We start from the raw sequence: 15,044 nt of genomic DNA, 5'->3' as shown, positions 1-15,044 counted from the left end.
TCATAGTTACTTTTTAAAGGTCCCGTTCTTCGCGATTCCATCTTTCAAACTTTAGTTAGTGTGTAATGTTGCTGTTAGAGCATAAAAATAACTGTAAAATTATAAAGCTCAAAGTTCAATGCCAAGCGAGATATTTTTTTAACAGAAGTTCCCTTTCAAAGCCTACAGCGAACGGCCGGTTTGGACTACACCCCAGCACTTCCTTCAGGAATGACGTCACTAGAACCGTTTGTTGACTAACCCTCCGCCCACAAGAACACGCAAAATAGGGGGCGTGGTCTTGTTGCTCTCCCACGTGGAGAAGAGCGCACATTCAGCGCTTGCATCTCCCAGTTATGGTAAGAGGCGGGACCTTTCCAGTCAAAGAGCGCTAAGCTGCTGTCCAATCACAACACGGGAAGCGCTGGCCCAATCAGAACTCGTTACGTGTTTCTGAAGGAGGGACTTCATAGAACAAGGAAATCATCAGGCCGTTTTTAGGACAGAGGAAACAGCGCTGTACAGATAAGTCAATTGTGTGAAAAATACTGTGTTTTTTACACGCGAAACATGAACTCATGTTATATTGCACACTGTAAACACAATCAAAGCTTCGAAAACACGCAAAGAACGGGACCTTTAATAGTTACATTTATCACTGCTGTAAAGGTTTTTTATTTATTTTGATCTATCAATATTTGACTGTCATTTGCCAAGATTATTTTAATGATTAAATTCATATATTCTAAAATAGCTTCTATAATCAAAAGACAAATACCCCAACACGGAACCCTGTGGAACCCCACATTAAAGCTGAAAGTAAAGAGGACACAGTTCAGTCATCGCTCACCATCTTGATGAACACGCATAGCAGAAGCCGTGATGTCCGTGGTCACGTTGAAGTAAGGCAGCCACAAGTCCTTCAAACACAAGCACGAACAACACATAATGGTAAAGTTGTCGTGCATATGATAATCACCCTGCTTAATTCCATAAGATATTTTAAAGATTAAAAAAATAATACAGAGCCATTAAAAACAACAAAATATGTTTCTAGATTTCTGAAACAGATGCACCCCCAAAAGAGCTGTGGTGACCTCTCACCTCGATTTGTTTGTCCTCAAAGACTTTGGAGATGCTGGTGTTGAAGGCAGAGCCAGAGAACATGGACGTGATTGGATAAGTAAGATCCAGTACCGTTTTGAACACAGAGTTCATGGCCTGACGGCAAGAGAAATAGATTTCAGCGATTAATAATTCAAGATCTTATCTCATTTCTCAAAGCAAGGTAGGTGTGAGGGGACGGCTATTGGATGCTACCTTGGACCACTCTCTCGCCCTCTGCTTGACCCGGACAGCATTTCTCTCCTCTGCATACAGAGCACCAATGAAAGAGCCAATGGAAGTCCCTCCCACTATGTCGATGGGAATTCCCGTATCCTCCATGGCTTTGATTACACCGACATGAGAGCAGCCCCTGCAAGATTGAATATAACGTTGACCATTTAGTAAAACAGTAACACTTACAATAAGTTCGCATTTGTTAAAATTAGTTAATGTATTAAAGGTGCACTATACAACTATGCACTGTTTATCGTATTAGATAGATTTAAGTGTGTTTAAAATGATGTTATGATATTACTTTGTGCGTTCGCTCAGCGGCTGCTGTGACACTTGTTCACACTGCTAAGAGAAAAGCGCTTCTACCAAATAAAACAGGAAACCGAGGGTAACGCAGATATGATGCAATGGCATAACAATAAAATAACAATTTTCTAACAATTTACAACATTTGGGATATTGTAAGTACTCAACTCAACAAAATATATAACACTGGCCTAGTGGTTTTTGGATATTTTACTGCAAAAATATTACATAGTGCACCTTTAACTAACATGAACTAACAAGGAGCAATACATTTGGTACAATATTTATTCATCATTGTTAATGTTAGTTGATTAAAAAATACAGTCCGTCATTGTTTGTTCATGTTAGTTCACAGTGCATTAACTAATGTTAACTAATATAAATTTGATTTTAATAATGCATTAATAAATGGTGAAAATAACATTAACTAAGATTAATAAATAATTAATAATAATAACCTTGGTTTTTAGGTAACACTTTACAGTAAGGTTTCATCAGGTAACATTAACTAAAATGTAATTAAAACTATTAAAAACATTTTTGTGAAATATAACTGAAATGAAAAGGGGAAAGAAAAAAATATATAAGATGAAAAAACTCAAAATAAAACAAAAAAGAGAAATTTTGCCTTAGCAATGAAGGCAAAAAGTTTAGGTTGAAGCCCTAAAATTACCAAATGGAAATAACAAATAAAATGAAATCTAAAAAGTAATGTAATGACAAAAAAAACATAACAGGAAATAAAAATTGAACTAAATTGAAAATAAAAATTGAAAATATAAAAATAAAAGTTAATTCCAAATATTAAAAACTATAATAGTATATAAACAAAATTAAAATTAACACTGACAAGACATTTAAAAATAAAATCATTTAAAAAAAAAAACTTTACTACATTTTTTAGGTTTGCATTTAAATGACAGTATAACGAATGCTTGTGTGGCTCACCTGGCTCCTCCTCCGCCCAGCACGAGGGCGATGCTGTTTCCTGTGAGTACTCTGGCCAGCCGGGAGAAATCACTGTGTCTGTCTGCAGTCTTCTCAAAAACCTTTTCATATACCTCTCGCTGTTTAACACAACAACCACATCCATACCCAACACAAGGGTTACTGAAAATCTTTGTTCTGTAAATCAACAGAAAGCTAAACATGCATTGTTTTTTGTTGTTTTTTACCAGTTTGGAGGGGCTTCTCCGTGAGAAGACTCTACGGGGGCACTTCAGGTGAAGGTGTCCAGAGCACCAGCTTCGCATGTTCAGCCATTCAACGGTTCTCGAAGGACCTGGCCCATCCTCGCGATGTAACAGAACTAACTGCTTCAGGGCCCGAACCGCTGTGTTCTCCAACATCTGCTCCAACTGAAAAAGTAGGAACATGGGAGATTCAAAACAGAAAATTTACCAATAAGTTTGAATCTAAATTCTGACTGGTTAATCGTTATTTGAAGCTGCTCGAACTCAAATCTGTGACTGCTAGGGGTGTGATTCTTTGTGTTGACATTGAATCGATTATATTCACGATTCATAGGTTTTTTGATTCAGGAACAACTTTTGCGAATTCATATTTTTTACAAATTCAATTACATTTAGTACTTTTTAAGTACATTCATAAGAATACAGTATGTAAATGCTTCTCCTAATGTGTCTTGGGTATAAAAAAGAAAAAGAAAGGCGCCTTGAGGGCGCCTATTCAAACAAAGGTGTAGTTTGATGACGCCAAGTTTGAGCGCAGTATCTTGGGAAATGTGGTCTTCACCTCACAGCCGGTGGCAAATAGGACTCGGGCAGAAATCATGTTCATGGATGCGGTTATTAACGTTACTGTAGTGTGAAGCAGAGCAGGACCGAGTGTTGTGGAGCTGAGCACAGCTGCTGGAGCAATTGTTACACACACGCGGCTTGCGAGCAGCGGGACTTTTATTATGACAGGACAGGACACAGTCGCTGGGCGCCTGCACTATAGCCGCTTTTTCGGTCATAAGTATAAGGTAAAGCAGCTCTGTTTATCATATTAGGTACATTTAAGTGCGTTTAAAATGATGGTATGACGTTACTCTGTGTGTTCGCTCGGCGCTGCTGTGACGTGTTCACACTGCTAAGAGAAAAGCGCTTCTGCAAAATAAAACTGAGGGAAATGCAGATATGACGCGATTGACAGGCGACTCGCTCAAACGCTATGCTGAAACGTCCCGGGTCATTGGTTAAAATAGCAATTTTCTCACAATTTACAAATAGTTGGAAACATTTGGGATATTGTAAGAACTCAACTGAACAAAATATATAACTCTGGCCTAGTGATTTTTGGATATTTTACTCCAAAAATACTACATAGTGCACCTTTAAACACCCTAAGTGATCACACCTTCTGTATTTAAGTGCCAAGCTGTTTGTTTGTTTTTATTGCCATACCAGCATCTTTGGCTATTGAAAAGAAGAAGAGAAAAAAGAAAGTAGCAAGTAGTAATGAAAAACAAAAACTGACAACCAAGTCACATCATTAAAACAAACATTATGTAAGATTTTTTCATTTCAATATTTGATTATTCCTAGTGACACATTTTTTAAAATATCCATTAAAGACCTTTCTGAGTAAAAACGTTGCATAGTGGCATTTAAAGCAGTAGGCATGCTTTATAAACAGATAATTCTGACAGAAAATTACATGTTGGAGGTATATCAGCGGTGCCAATTTGCACAATCTGAAGTTGGTTGCTCAAGGTGACAGGTAAAATGAACCTTTCTGTTTTTGTGAGATTTGAACCAATGACACTGGTTACCAGCTTTCATCTTCAACCATCACCCCACCTCACACTTTCACATGAATGCGGACAGAAATAACACAGAGTAGGCCTAGGGTGAATCTAGAAAAATACCTCTCCAAGTGCAGGTTCCTGATCTCCAAGCCCCACAATGAGAATGCAGTCAGCTTGTCGGATGCAGCGTTGAGTCCAAGGGGTCATACCGCTGTCCGTCTGATACAGGACTATACGATTAATGTCCTCCTGCTGAGCCAACCAACCTGACAACCTGTACTCATGGATACTACAAAAAAAGAGAAGCATTTCAGATTACAATGAGATGTGAGAACGAATGAGATATTATAATAAGATGTTCTGATATATATAAATATATACCTGTCCAAAGCAGAAGCACCAAGTCTCTCTCTGATGATTTCACTGGTTAGCAGCAGGGTTGGTCCTGATTGAAGAATGAGAGTGTGATAAGGCCCAGATATATTTCAAGCGAAATCGAAGAAAGCACTGGGGGAAGTCTTTTCACACAAAATGCGGCCAAAATGAAGTTTGAGAGTTTCGGGAGTTCAAAAAGGCTTGCCAACTGGTAAACGCCTTTGAACTACCATTGGTCCATGGTGATTAAGAAACAGGTAGGTGTGGCTCTGGGGCTCCACCTTCTTTGACATAGAAATCTTCTCTGGTTCATTTCTTTTATTCAATCCGGTGAGGTCAGACATGACTAAAAACATGAACACACTGGAGAGCTTCTTTATAGTAGAAAACAAAGCTGTAGTTCTAATTGAAAATGGCACTGTTTTTCATATTTAATACTGAAAACACCTTGCTTTAAAGCGATCTATTGACATGACACCTATTTACATATTCATCTAAGCATGTCTGCTAACAGACTGTTAGCAGACATGTTTAGATGAATATGTAAATACGCTGCTAAGTGAAAAGTCCCCCCCAAGTGAAGAGAGTATGTAGATCATTAGGTTATGTGTCTTGATCATTGGCTTAAAATGTCAAGAACTGCTTAAGTGTACCTATGGCGCTGAGGGCGTGGCTAAGCTCCAAATTGAAGGCATTGATTGGCACATCGTCACAAACAGGAAGCACAGCCACAGTGGAGAGATTACTGGCTGGGTTAGTGACGTCTGGACTGGACGCCATGCTTGGCAGACCCAGCGCAGTGCCTAGACAAAAGAGAGAAGTGACATTTAAAAAGTTCTTTAAATATGCATTTCTTTAAACACAAAAAAGCTCTGCTTCATGTTTATTGGCTTACTAGTTTTTTTAAAAAATATGACCTGACCAGAACTCCTCTCCTTTGATCACTTAAAGGGATAGTTCACCCAAAAATGGAAATTCTGTCATCATTTACTTTCCCCTTATGTTGTTCCAAACCTGTATGAGTTTTTTTTTTTTTTTTACTGCTGAACACAAAATAAGATATTTGGAAGAATGTATTGTTTTTAAAAAGTGTTTCCCCCTACTATAATAGTCAATAGTTGTTATATCTACTTTACTACAAACATTTTTCAAAATATCTCCTTTTGTGTTCAGCAGAACAAATAAACTCATATACATTTGGAACAACAAGAGGGTAAATGGTGACAGAATTTTAATTTTTGGGTGAACTACCCCTTTAAGTTCAACTTTGCTGAAGAATTTAATGCAAGGTGACTGATTAATGTTTGGTTCTGGGGCTAAACGTACTTGAGAAAGGTCCACGGGGCTGTTGGAGGTTTCCTAAAATCTTCTGCCCCAGCAGATGGATCAAGCGTGTAACCACCTGCGGGTATCTTCTCTTAATATTGTTGAGCGTTCCTTCAGGAAGCTTCACCAGCTCAGTGTCTCTGACGGCATGGACAGTGGTAGCACGAGGCTGCCGTGTCAAAGCCTCCACCTGAGAGGAGTTATGCGACATTTACGGTTAGTCAGATTAGCAATCCTAAAACTTGAGTTCATGTCAAAGCTTTAAACTCACAACTCCGATGAGATCTCCTCGTCCGTACTCTCCGACCAGCTCCTTCTTCCCATTGGCTTTTCGAATGACAGAACGCAGTCGTCCATTTAGCACAATATAGGTGCAGTCAGACTGATCGTCTTGCCTACAGAACACAACAAATGTAATGACTGTTTCCCCCCCAAATGAAATGAATACTTTAATGTAATATTAAGAATAAGAATAAGCCAGGTTTAGGCCTTATTCCAATTAGCTTTTATAAACATACCCTAGAAAAAAAACATTACTGCTGTGCATCTTGAGACAAAACTATGGCACTGACATATTTTAAGACATGCCAGTGTAAGTTAGCCTAGAAATCTAGACTCACCCTAGCGGCAGCAAATGTCGCGAGTGTCGTCTAGCAACTCTCAATACCCTTCTAAACTGTAAAAACCAAACTCTGGTCAGGCCAATAACATTTTGTATAGAGTCGGTGGGCGGGGCTTAACATAATGACGACGGCCGAGTTGCGCTTGAGTGCTTCTAGTAAACACAGAAGCTGGCGAACGGTCTTTCGAATCAGCTTTGACTGCGACTCTGGAAGACTTGGAGTTAAGCTTTTCTCTGAGAAAAGAACGGCACTGAAGTCATTCTTAAAAAGGGAAGATGTGTTCGGAGTTTGCCGACCGGATATGGCGAAAGTTTACTGTCAAATAGCTCCGCTTTACGTTGCTCTGGTTGGTGTAGCGCTATCCTATCGCGTGCAGAGGGAGTTTGAAAGACAACCGTTTATCCCGCCCCTCGGATTGAACCCTGTCAATGGTGAGTTTCCAGACCAAACATCTTGATGTGGGTCTGGCTTGTCAAGCTAAATGTAAGTTGCTTCCAGTTAAAACAGTTAAAACATATATTTTAGTCTGGGACAAGCTTAAGCCTTGTCTGTGAAACTGGGGGAATAAAACAAATTGCAAAGTACATTTGCACTATTAACTGTGATTTTTTTCAGCTAAATAAAACATTATACTGAACTAAACATTGCAGTTCAGTTCAGTTAAAAAAAAAAAAATTAGGAGAAAGTGATGGTACCGATACAGGGCCCGTCCAGCTTCAACAGCCATCCAGTCGATGGCGAAATCCATCTGTCTTACAAACGGAGACATACGGATAGCCACGGTGTGAGCTGCACTAAGAACAACACTTGGTTGTTCACGCATGATCCTAAAGGGGGCAGCACAAACACAGACAATATTACCAAACCTGTTCACTAGATGTAGATTTGTTCTTTGTTCTTATAAGAGTTGCATTTGCACTTTATTTTACAGTATATGCTCTTTCAATGTACTTACATTGTACTTACTCACAAAAGTACTGAGTAGTGTAAGGTCACTACATAGGTTAAGGTTAGGTTCAGAGGTAGGTCCCGGAAAAAATACCTACTGGTAGTTATTACCCAGTTAGTGTCTATCCGGTTGTTAGGTCTGACATCACGCGGCAGCGCTTCCGGGTCCAAACCCTCTATCGCATACCACAAGAAAAACTACAAACGGTTCTAATATACACACATAATGTGGTGTAATACGACAAAAAAGTTAGAATCATAACCTTTTTCTCCATACCAAAATTCCAGATGGCCAGACGTGATATAAGTCGTTAAAATATTAATGCCTGTAACGCAGTGATCACAGACACTGTTGTGTAGACTATAAGTTTTTAAAATGTTTAAATTTTTTAAATGTTTGATATTTAATATGAAAAAATAACGCTCATAAATGGGCGTCGATGGCATTCTCAAGTGAAACGAGTTGAGGCTTGGACCCAGAAGCGGCGTTCCTTACGTCACGACTTAACAAGTGGATACCACAATAATGCTACCTTCACGTGCTATCGAAAATGTCCTACTTCCCACTTCTGAAGTCGTAATTACAAGCTCATTACATTCAAATGTTGACCTGAGAGGGAGTTCTTGTCCCATTTTTGACCTAGAAAAATAGTATTTATGATAATTCCGACAGCACGTGAAGGCAGCATAACTACATAACGTACATGCATGCAAAACAGGGCTGTAAGATACATTTGCAATCTGAAAGAGTCAAATCAGCTGCAAGACTGTATGGGAACACTCACTCATAGAAGTCGGATTTGGAGATCTTGAGGAAGGTGCAGTCACGTTCAGCTTTGATGGTGAAGATGAGCGGCTCTCCTGTGAGTACAGCCAGCTGACCTACCATCTCACCTGGCTGGGTCACAAACAGACACACTGCATCCTGTTTGTCGATCATCTTCTGAAAGACGTGAAGACAGCCAGAGAGGACAAAATGCAGACTCACATCCTAAAGAAGAGAAGAGGAACAAACAGGACTACTGAGTATATATGGAGTGATAATGTGGAACTAAATAAAGCTGACGAGTGACCAATCAGCTGTTCAAACTGTCTGTCCAAATTTATTTTTTGTGCATTTCAGATCATATTTAGCTTTTTACAAATCCGTTTCAAGCTACATTCATACAGTATGTGTTTTGAAATCCTATTTAAACCTTATTTCTGGAAATCCATTTCAGTCTGACCATTCTGATTGAAATTAGCATTGTTTTTTTTGTTTTTTTGCATATGTCAAAAAATGTGCAGTAGAGAAAGAAAGGAAAGGAGATTAGAGAATATGAGCACCTGGTCTCCCTGTCTGGCTAACACAGATCCAGCTTTAGCATGATGAAACGTCACCCTCCCATTCAGCAGCGTAGGATCCTGATGATGAAAGAGAGCATATGAGGAAACAGAGAGTGTCAACAGAGAAAAAAAAGTACATGTGGGGCTGGAGAATGAATTGTAGCACACAAACACAGATATACCTCAATCCTCATGAGTTTGAGAATCTCCTTCTGGGCCTCCTCGAACACCGAAGCGTTAGTTCGTCCTTGAAGCGGGCAAAAAATGTTCTCCATCCCTGACTCCTCCTCAGGATACAAATACACACTTGAAGGAACCTCGTCCACCGTCACCTTCCTCTCACGCTGCTCCTGAGACAGAAAACGAGCATGATATCTGTACATTTCACTCAAAATGTTTCATACCTTTATGTCTGACTCATTTCAACTTAACTTCCAAAGATGTATTTTTTTCTAATTCTTATTCTCAGTGAGGATTTGCATTAGACTCCCGATACTGTGATACAAAATATGTAATTAATATGTGCAAAAAAACTCACTCGTGTGAAAGCAGGTGGAATGGGAGCTCCATCTTCGGCAGAAACAGAGATACGGCCTCTCTCATACGCCATGTCGAAATCTGAACGCAGACTCTTCTGCATTCCTGTAACACACACGCATACACAACAAAAAGAGTTCATGAAAAGGTCAGCAATAACATCACAGTATGACACCAACATAAGCACATTGTTATATATATATATATATATATATATATATATATATATATATATATATATATATATACACATAATAATAACTGTATAAATTATATATATATATATATATATATATATATATATATATATATATATATATATATATATATATATATATATATATAAATTCAGATTTTTTGATAAAGAGAAAGTTAATTTATTTAAAATATAACTTTTTTTGTAACAATGTAAATGTATTTACCAGTTTTACCAGTTTAAAGGAGCAGTATGTAATATTTATGAGCGATCCCGCGATCTCTTTTGAAGTCAATACGGAAGTAATGTAAACAGCAATTCATCGACTGACCACTAGGGACCACTACAGCCTCCAGAAGGGAGCAGACTTTTATTGAGTCCAACGTTAAAATTCCCAACTTTACAGTAGAAAAAAACATGTTTACAGCCAGGTACAAATTGTGGTTTTGGCCCTATACAGCTAATTTTGACCTTCATGACTGTGAGGGGGGTGAATTATTTTATAACTCATTCGTTTACATTATATAAAGCCTTAAAGTTCTGCATAATTAAGGGCATGGTTACTTTGAGTGACAGGTGGATAGCCATTTATCCACTGTCTATAGCAGTGTTTCTCAACCGGTGGGTTCGCGACCCACTAGTGGGTCGTGGATCATTCTATAGGGGGTTGCGAGACTTTCTGTGTTCCCCTATTTTCGAATTTCATATATGTTGAATCATTATTGCCGTAACTTTCTAACGCTTTTTCTAGACTGTCCTATCACAATCAGTGTTAAGTGTAATTAGTTACTGTATTTTAAATACTTTTCCTTGAAAAAGTAAAGTAAGGGATTACTCTTATTTTTTCTGTAATTTAATTACAGTTACTTCACAAGTACTTGAACTAAATACTAAATATAATTATACATAATACAATAGTGAAATCACTTTAAAAATACATGTTTTTATGTATCCTTTTCCTATTTGTAATACTTTATTGAGTTAATAAGTTTTATATTATTTACTTGAACAAATTAACAGAGCCGTTTCATGTCTAACCTTAAATCGCTTAACTCAAGGTTGATCTAGGATTTAGAAAGTAATTAAAAAGTAATTAGTAATAAGTAATTAAATACTTTTTGGAGAGAGTCATTTGTACAGTTATCTAATTACACTATTGAAGATCTCCCAATAGTGAGATATCAATCTTCTATTGCTCTCCCCTTTTTTGTAAGTCGTTTTGGATAAAAGCGTCTGCTAAATGATTAAATGTAAATGAAGATGTAATTAGAAACTAGTAATTAATTACTTTTTTAGAGTAACTTACCCAGCACTGAAAAAAAAAAAAAAAAAAATCCCCCTCTATTTCTCCTTTCTTCTTTCCTTTTCTGGTCTTTGCTACTCTAAGCAGTGTACAAATCTTAGTATTTAGGGCACTTTTTGTGTTTCGTTGCCTCTTCTTGACGGATCGCTTCCTGTTCTCCTGAGTTGTAAGTCGCTTTGGATAAAAGCGTCTGCTAAATGCATAAATGTAAATGTAAATGCACTGATCACAATATTGTATCACTTATTGGACAAGGTCTTACTCTCTTTTTTTACCCCGCGTTTTACCCCGTTGCTTGGTAACGGTATTCGAGATGCCAGACCTACACTGTGTGCAGCCACGGCCTGTTAGCTTGAGGCCTGAATTCCTTTTGGATTCAAACAGGACACGAACACGAGTCGAGATTTTCAACAGTGACTGCAATGAAAACAAAAAGCAGGAATAGACTGACAACAGCTAGTTTGAGTGCAACACTACGAGTGGCCCTTTCCCCAATTCCACCGCGACTGGCAGTCTCAAATGTCACATTAATGTGAGTAAAATAAATTAATCAGTTTGCCTCATAGTCTGCTTAATTATTGAAAAAAAATTTTTTCGTGAAATTAATGGTAACACTTTACAATATGGTTCATTAGTTAACATGAACTAATAATGAACTGCACTTTCAATATTTACTAATGCATTATTAAAATCTTGTTAACATTAGTTAATGCACTGTGAACTAACATGAACAGCTGTATTTTTATAAACTAGCCTAGGTCTAAAATGTATGTTATTTATTTCCAGCCTTAGTGGGTCGTATGACTGGCATACAAAAAAAAGTGGGTCGCAGTAGGCAAAAGGTTGAGAAACCCTGGTCTATAGCCATTATAGTCGAGCCACGTCTATAGTTGAGCCACGTCTCGCCTCTTTGCCCATTTTCTGTTATCCGGGAGTGACTCGCGATGACACGCTTGCAAGATGGCGACGCCCAGCTCGTCTCTACTTTAAGCTTCAGAACGGCTTATGGGTGACGCCACTGACACTACATCCATATTTTTTTTACAGTCTATGGGATATACTGACAGAAATGTAATATTATGTTCATAAAAATGTTTTCAGTGGTGTATAAAGATCTTACATAATGAACCGTTATGTTTTCATTACCTTAGAGTGAGTCATTTCTAGCTACATACACAAAATGTGTAGGATTGTAGTGTGTACGCCGTTAAGACACAAGCACTTACCCGCAATGTCTACAGGCATGGATATGGTCCTACTGAGGGTCGGTATAGTGCCACCATCCTTCCCATGATCCCCACCTGCAGACGAGGGTGCGTCAACCAAACGCTCACTGTTAAACAAATCTAAAGGCCTAACATCCCTCAACACAAACACCTAGATAAGCAACATTATGCCTGTTTACGTAATCAAGGAAGAATTCTTAAACAAATGAACAAAGCTTATCAAGACTGATGACATCAAAAATATGCTATCACATGGTCTGATTTTTAAAAGTGCGTAAACTACAGAACTATTAGTGTGAGGCATCCTTAATAGAGTGCAATAGATTATAGGCTTTTTCGAGATCCATCGGTGCTGCGCAGACCAATCGGTGTATGACATCAAAGTACCGCGAGAGAGATTCAAAAGCATAAGGAGTAGTTTGCTCTACAATCGTTCTCGCGATACTTTGATTTCATATGCTGATCAGTCTGCGCAGCGCCAATGGATCTCGAACAAGCCTTATGTCATTTGCAGTGCTTCATGGGAGTATGTGGTGCCTTTTGATGACTTTTTCATCATGGGTAATGTAGTTCTTTTACAAGAAACTCAGCTGTTAAACACAATTCATTTGGGCTGGCTAAATTTGGATTATCTGAGAAAAAATGATGTTGCAATAGTTTAACTATACTATAATATTTTACATTTTTATAAAAAATATTCTACTTTTTTTAATAAATCTATTTTTAGGACTACTAAAATGTTTTGCATTGTGAGATTATTCATTAGATTATCGTTAATTAATACACAGCAGAGAATTTAAGTAATATATAATTCTTTATTTGCATTTAAGGAAGGGAAAACTGTTTATATGTAAATAAGTGTGAATTATGATATTGTGCCTCACCTGTAGCATTTTGGACAGCGGCGTCACGGTGTTTATCAGGAACGGTGAGACTGCCAAAGCGTTTGCTGTGTCGTACGGGACTGGAGCGTGTCGGATGAGGAGAGAGAGGAGAAGGACGGGGCTGCATGTCCTATATGAAGGCAGACAGAAAAGAAATGAAAAATATCTGTAATAATTTGGATACTGTAAAATATCTTAACCCTTAAAAAAAATTACTATATGACTTCCAATCCAACCAAGCATGAGAAAGAAACTGTGTGTGTACATCGAGTATATATTTACGCGTGTTGACTCACATGGCTGAAGAGTTCGTTGGTGAGCCCCAGGTAGTTGTGCAGGGCAAGAACCGTCACTCTCTGAAGACGGACCATGATGATCTGCAGCGGTGACACAAGCATTTTCTCGATTACATGCTGTGTCCTTAAAAAAATCAAAATGGAAACTTTTGGGCCGTCTCATAAATCCAGACCTGAACCACTCGCACAAGACTCTCTGGGTATTTCTCAAAGATGGACAGAAAGGCATCGACAGGCAGTCTGAGGACAGTGGACACCTCTGCCGCTCTCGCAGAGACGGTTTTATACGGTCTCTGGTGACCCTGGAATACACAAACACACATGCATACAAATGTTCAGACTACTTTCAAACTTGAATTATGCATTATATCCAGAATATGTAATCTCCTGAGAGCATTTTTCAATGTAGAAAAGTTGCAATTTGACCTTCTTAAGGAAATATATAAAAGAAAAGGGAAAGAAAAAGTAGAAAAAACAGGAACAGGAAAAGATAAGGAAAAACAGAGACAAAGGTCGTTTAATGCATTTTATAAAATAATTATGTTAGACAGAGAGAGGAATTATGGGTGTGACTCACTGTGATGACATCAAGGATGCTCAGTAGACTGTGAACACTGTCTCCAGGGAAAACCTCCTTGACCACGCCATCCTTCCCATCCTTGAGAGAGAGAGAGAGAGAGAGAGAGAGAGAGAGAGAGAGAGAGAGAGAGAGAGAGAGAGAGAGAGAGAGAGAGAGAGAGAGAGAGAGAGAGAGAGAGAGAGAGAGAGAGATCAATCCAGAGGTATTATTGTTAACTAAAACCATAAAATATGTTGATCACACTTTATATTAGTTGTCTTTAACAACTACTTACATCCAAAATAAGTACATATAATAATTGTGTTGATGTTGTGAATACACTTTTGCTGCTACTGAGGTGGAATAGGGACATGTTTAATGGGATAGGAAGGTTTAAGGGTGGGTTAAAAGGGAAGGGAAGAGTCAACAGTGTATTTATAGACGTAGTTACAGAAATAAATTACACATGTAATTATATATAATATAATAAGTACAATCTAAAAACATATATATAATAAGTGCAATGTATCAAATGATTTATTTAAATGTTAGTACATAGTAGACACCTAATATAAAGTGGGAACAACTTTTTTTCAAATAAGTTTAACTTAAAGTATTAAAATAAAGATTAATACAAATATAGTCAATAATCAAAATTATAGAAAATGATTAAAACTTTAGATTTTAAACAAATACAGAAAACATAAATATCTATATTAAGATATCAATGATACTAAAATATCACTGGGTGAGTCACACTCACACACACAAACAAGCACATACACAGATTGCAGTGCCTTTTATATTGCTTTAGCCACAACAGTGTTCACACACACGCATGCACACACCTGTCCAGTAAGACACAACTCCAGCTTGCCATCCTGTACTACATATATGCTGCTATCAGGCTGACCGGGTCTGAAGACATATTCACCCTGCTGGAACTGCAGAAACACCATGTGTTTACACAGCTCCAGAAACAACGGCTTCTCAAAGTGACCCAACACACTGTGGGAGAGAGAAACCAGGCCAAATACATACATTATATGTCATATTTCACTCTCAAT

The 15,044-nt window shown here is 38.0% G+C and overlaps 1 protein-coding gene across 3 annotated transcripts in view; it reads right to left on the bottom strand.

The window, feature by feature from the left end:
- The window catches only part of pnpla6 (patatin-like phospholipase domain containing 6), a 41,807-nt gene that overhangs the window by 12,258 nt on the left and 14,505 nt on the right, over positions 1-15,044 (bottom strand). For all 3 annotated transcript variants that reach the window (XM_067441077.1, XM_067441075.1, XM_067441078.1), the window contains exons 7-27: positions 14,826-14,985; positions 13,996-14,076; positions 13,592-13,720; positions 13,419-13,499; positions 13,123-13,252; positions 12,239-12,313; positions 9,515-9,618; positions 9,159-9,326; positions 8,977-9,054; positions 8,436-8,641; positions 7,398-7,529; positions 6,351-6,474; positions 6,080-6,269; positions 5,407-5,556; positions 4,760-4,823; positions 4,499-4,667; positions 2,802-2,984; positions 2,575-2,693; positions 1,300-1,456; positions 1,084-1,200; positions 830-899 (exon numbers count right to left, since the gene is read on the bottom strand). In XM_067441077.1, coding sequence (XP_067297178.1) covers positions 830-899; positions 1,084-1,200; positions 1,300-1,456; positions 2,575-2,693; positions 2,802-2,984; positions 4,499-4,667; positions 4,760-4,823; positions 5,407-5,556; positions 6,080-6,269; positions 6,351-6,474; positions 7,398-7,529; positions 8,436-8,641; positions 8,977-9,054; positions 9,159-9,326; positions 9,515-9,618; positions 12,239-12,313; positions 13,123-13,252; positions 13,419-13,499; positions 13,592-13,720; positions 13,996-14,076; positions 14,826-14,985 — 2,687 coding nt within the window. The remainder of the gene's footprint in view (positions 1-829; positions 900-1,083; positions 1,201-1,299; positions 1,457-2,574; positions 2,694-2,801; positions 2,985-4,498; positions 4,668-4,759; positions 4,824-5,406; positions 5,557-6,079; positions 6,270-6,350; positions 6,475-7,397; positions 7,530-8,435; positions 8,642-8,976; positions 9,055-9,158; positions 9,327-9,514; positions 9,619-12,238; positions 12,314-13,122; positions 13,253-13,418; positions 13,500-13,591; positions 13,721-13,995; positions 14,077-14,825; positions 14,986-15,044) is intronic.

This window comes from Pseudorasbora parva, chromosome 4 (genome assembly GCF_024679245.1).
Source record: "Pseudorasbora parva isolate DD20220531a chromosome 4, ASM2467924v1, whole genome shotgun sequence".
NCBI classification, from domain to species: domain Eukaryota; kingdom Metazoa; phylum Chordata; class Actinopteri; order Cypriniformes; family Gobionidae; genus Pseudorasbora; species Pseudorasbora parva.
This window is presented reverse-complemented; position numbering and strand designations above follow the sequence as displayed.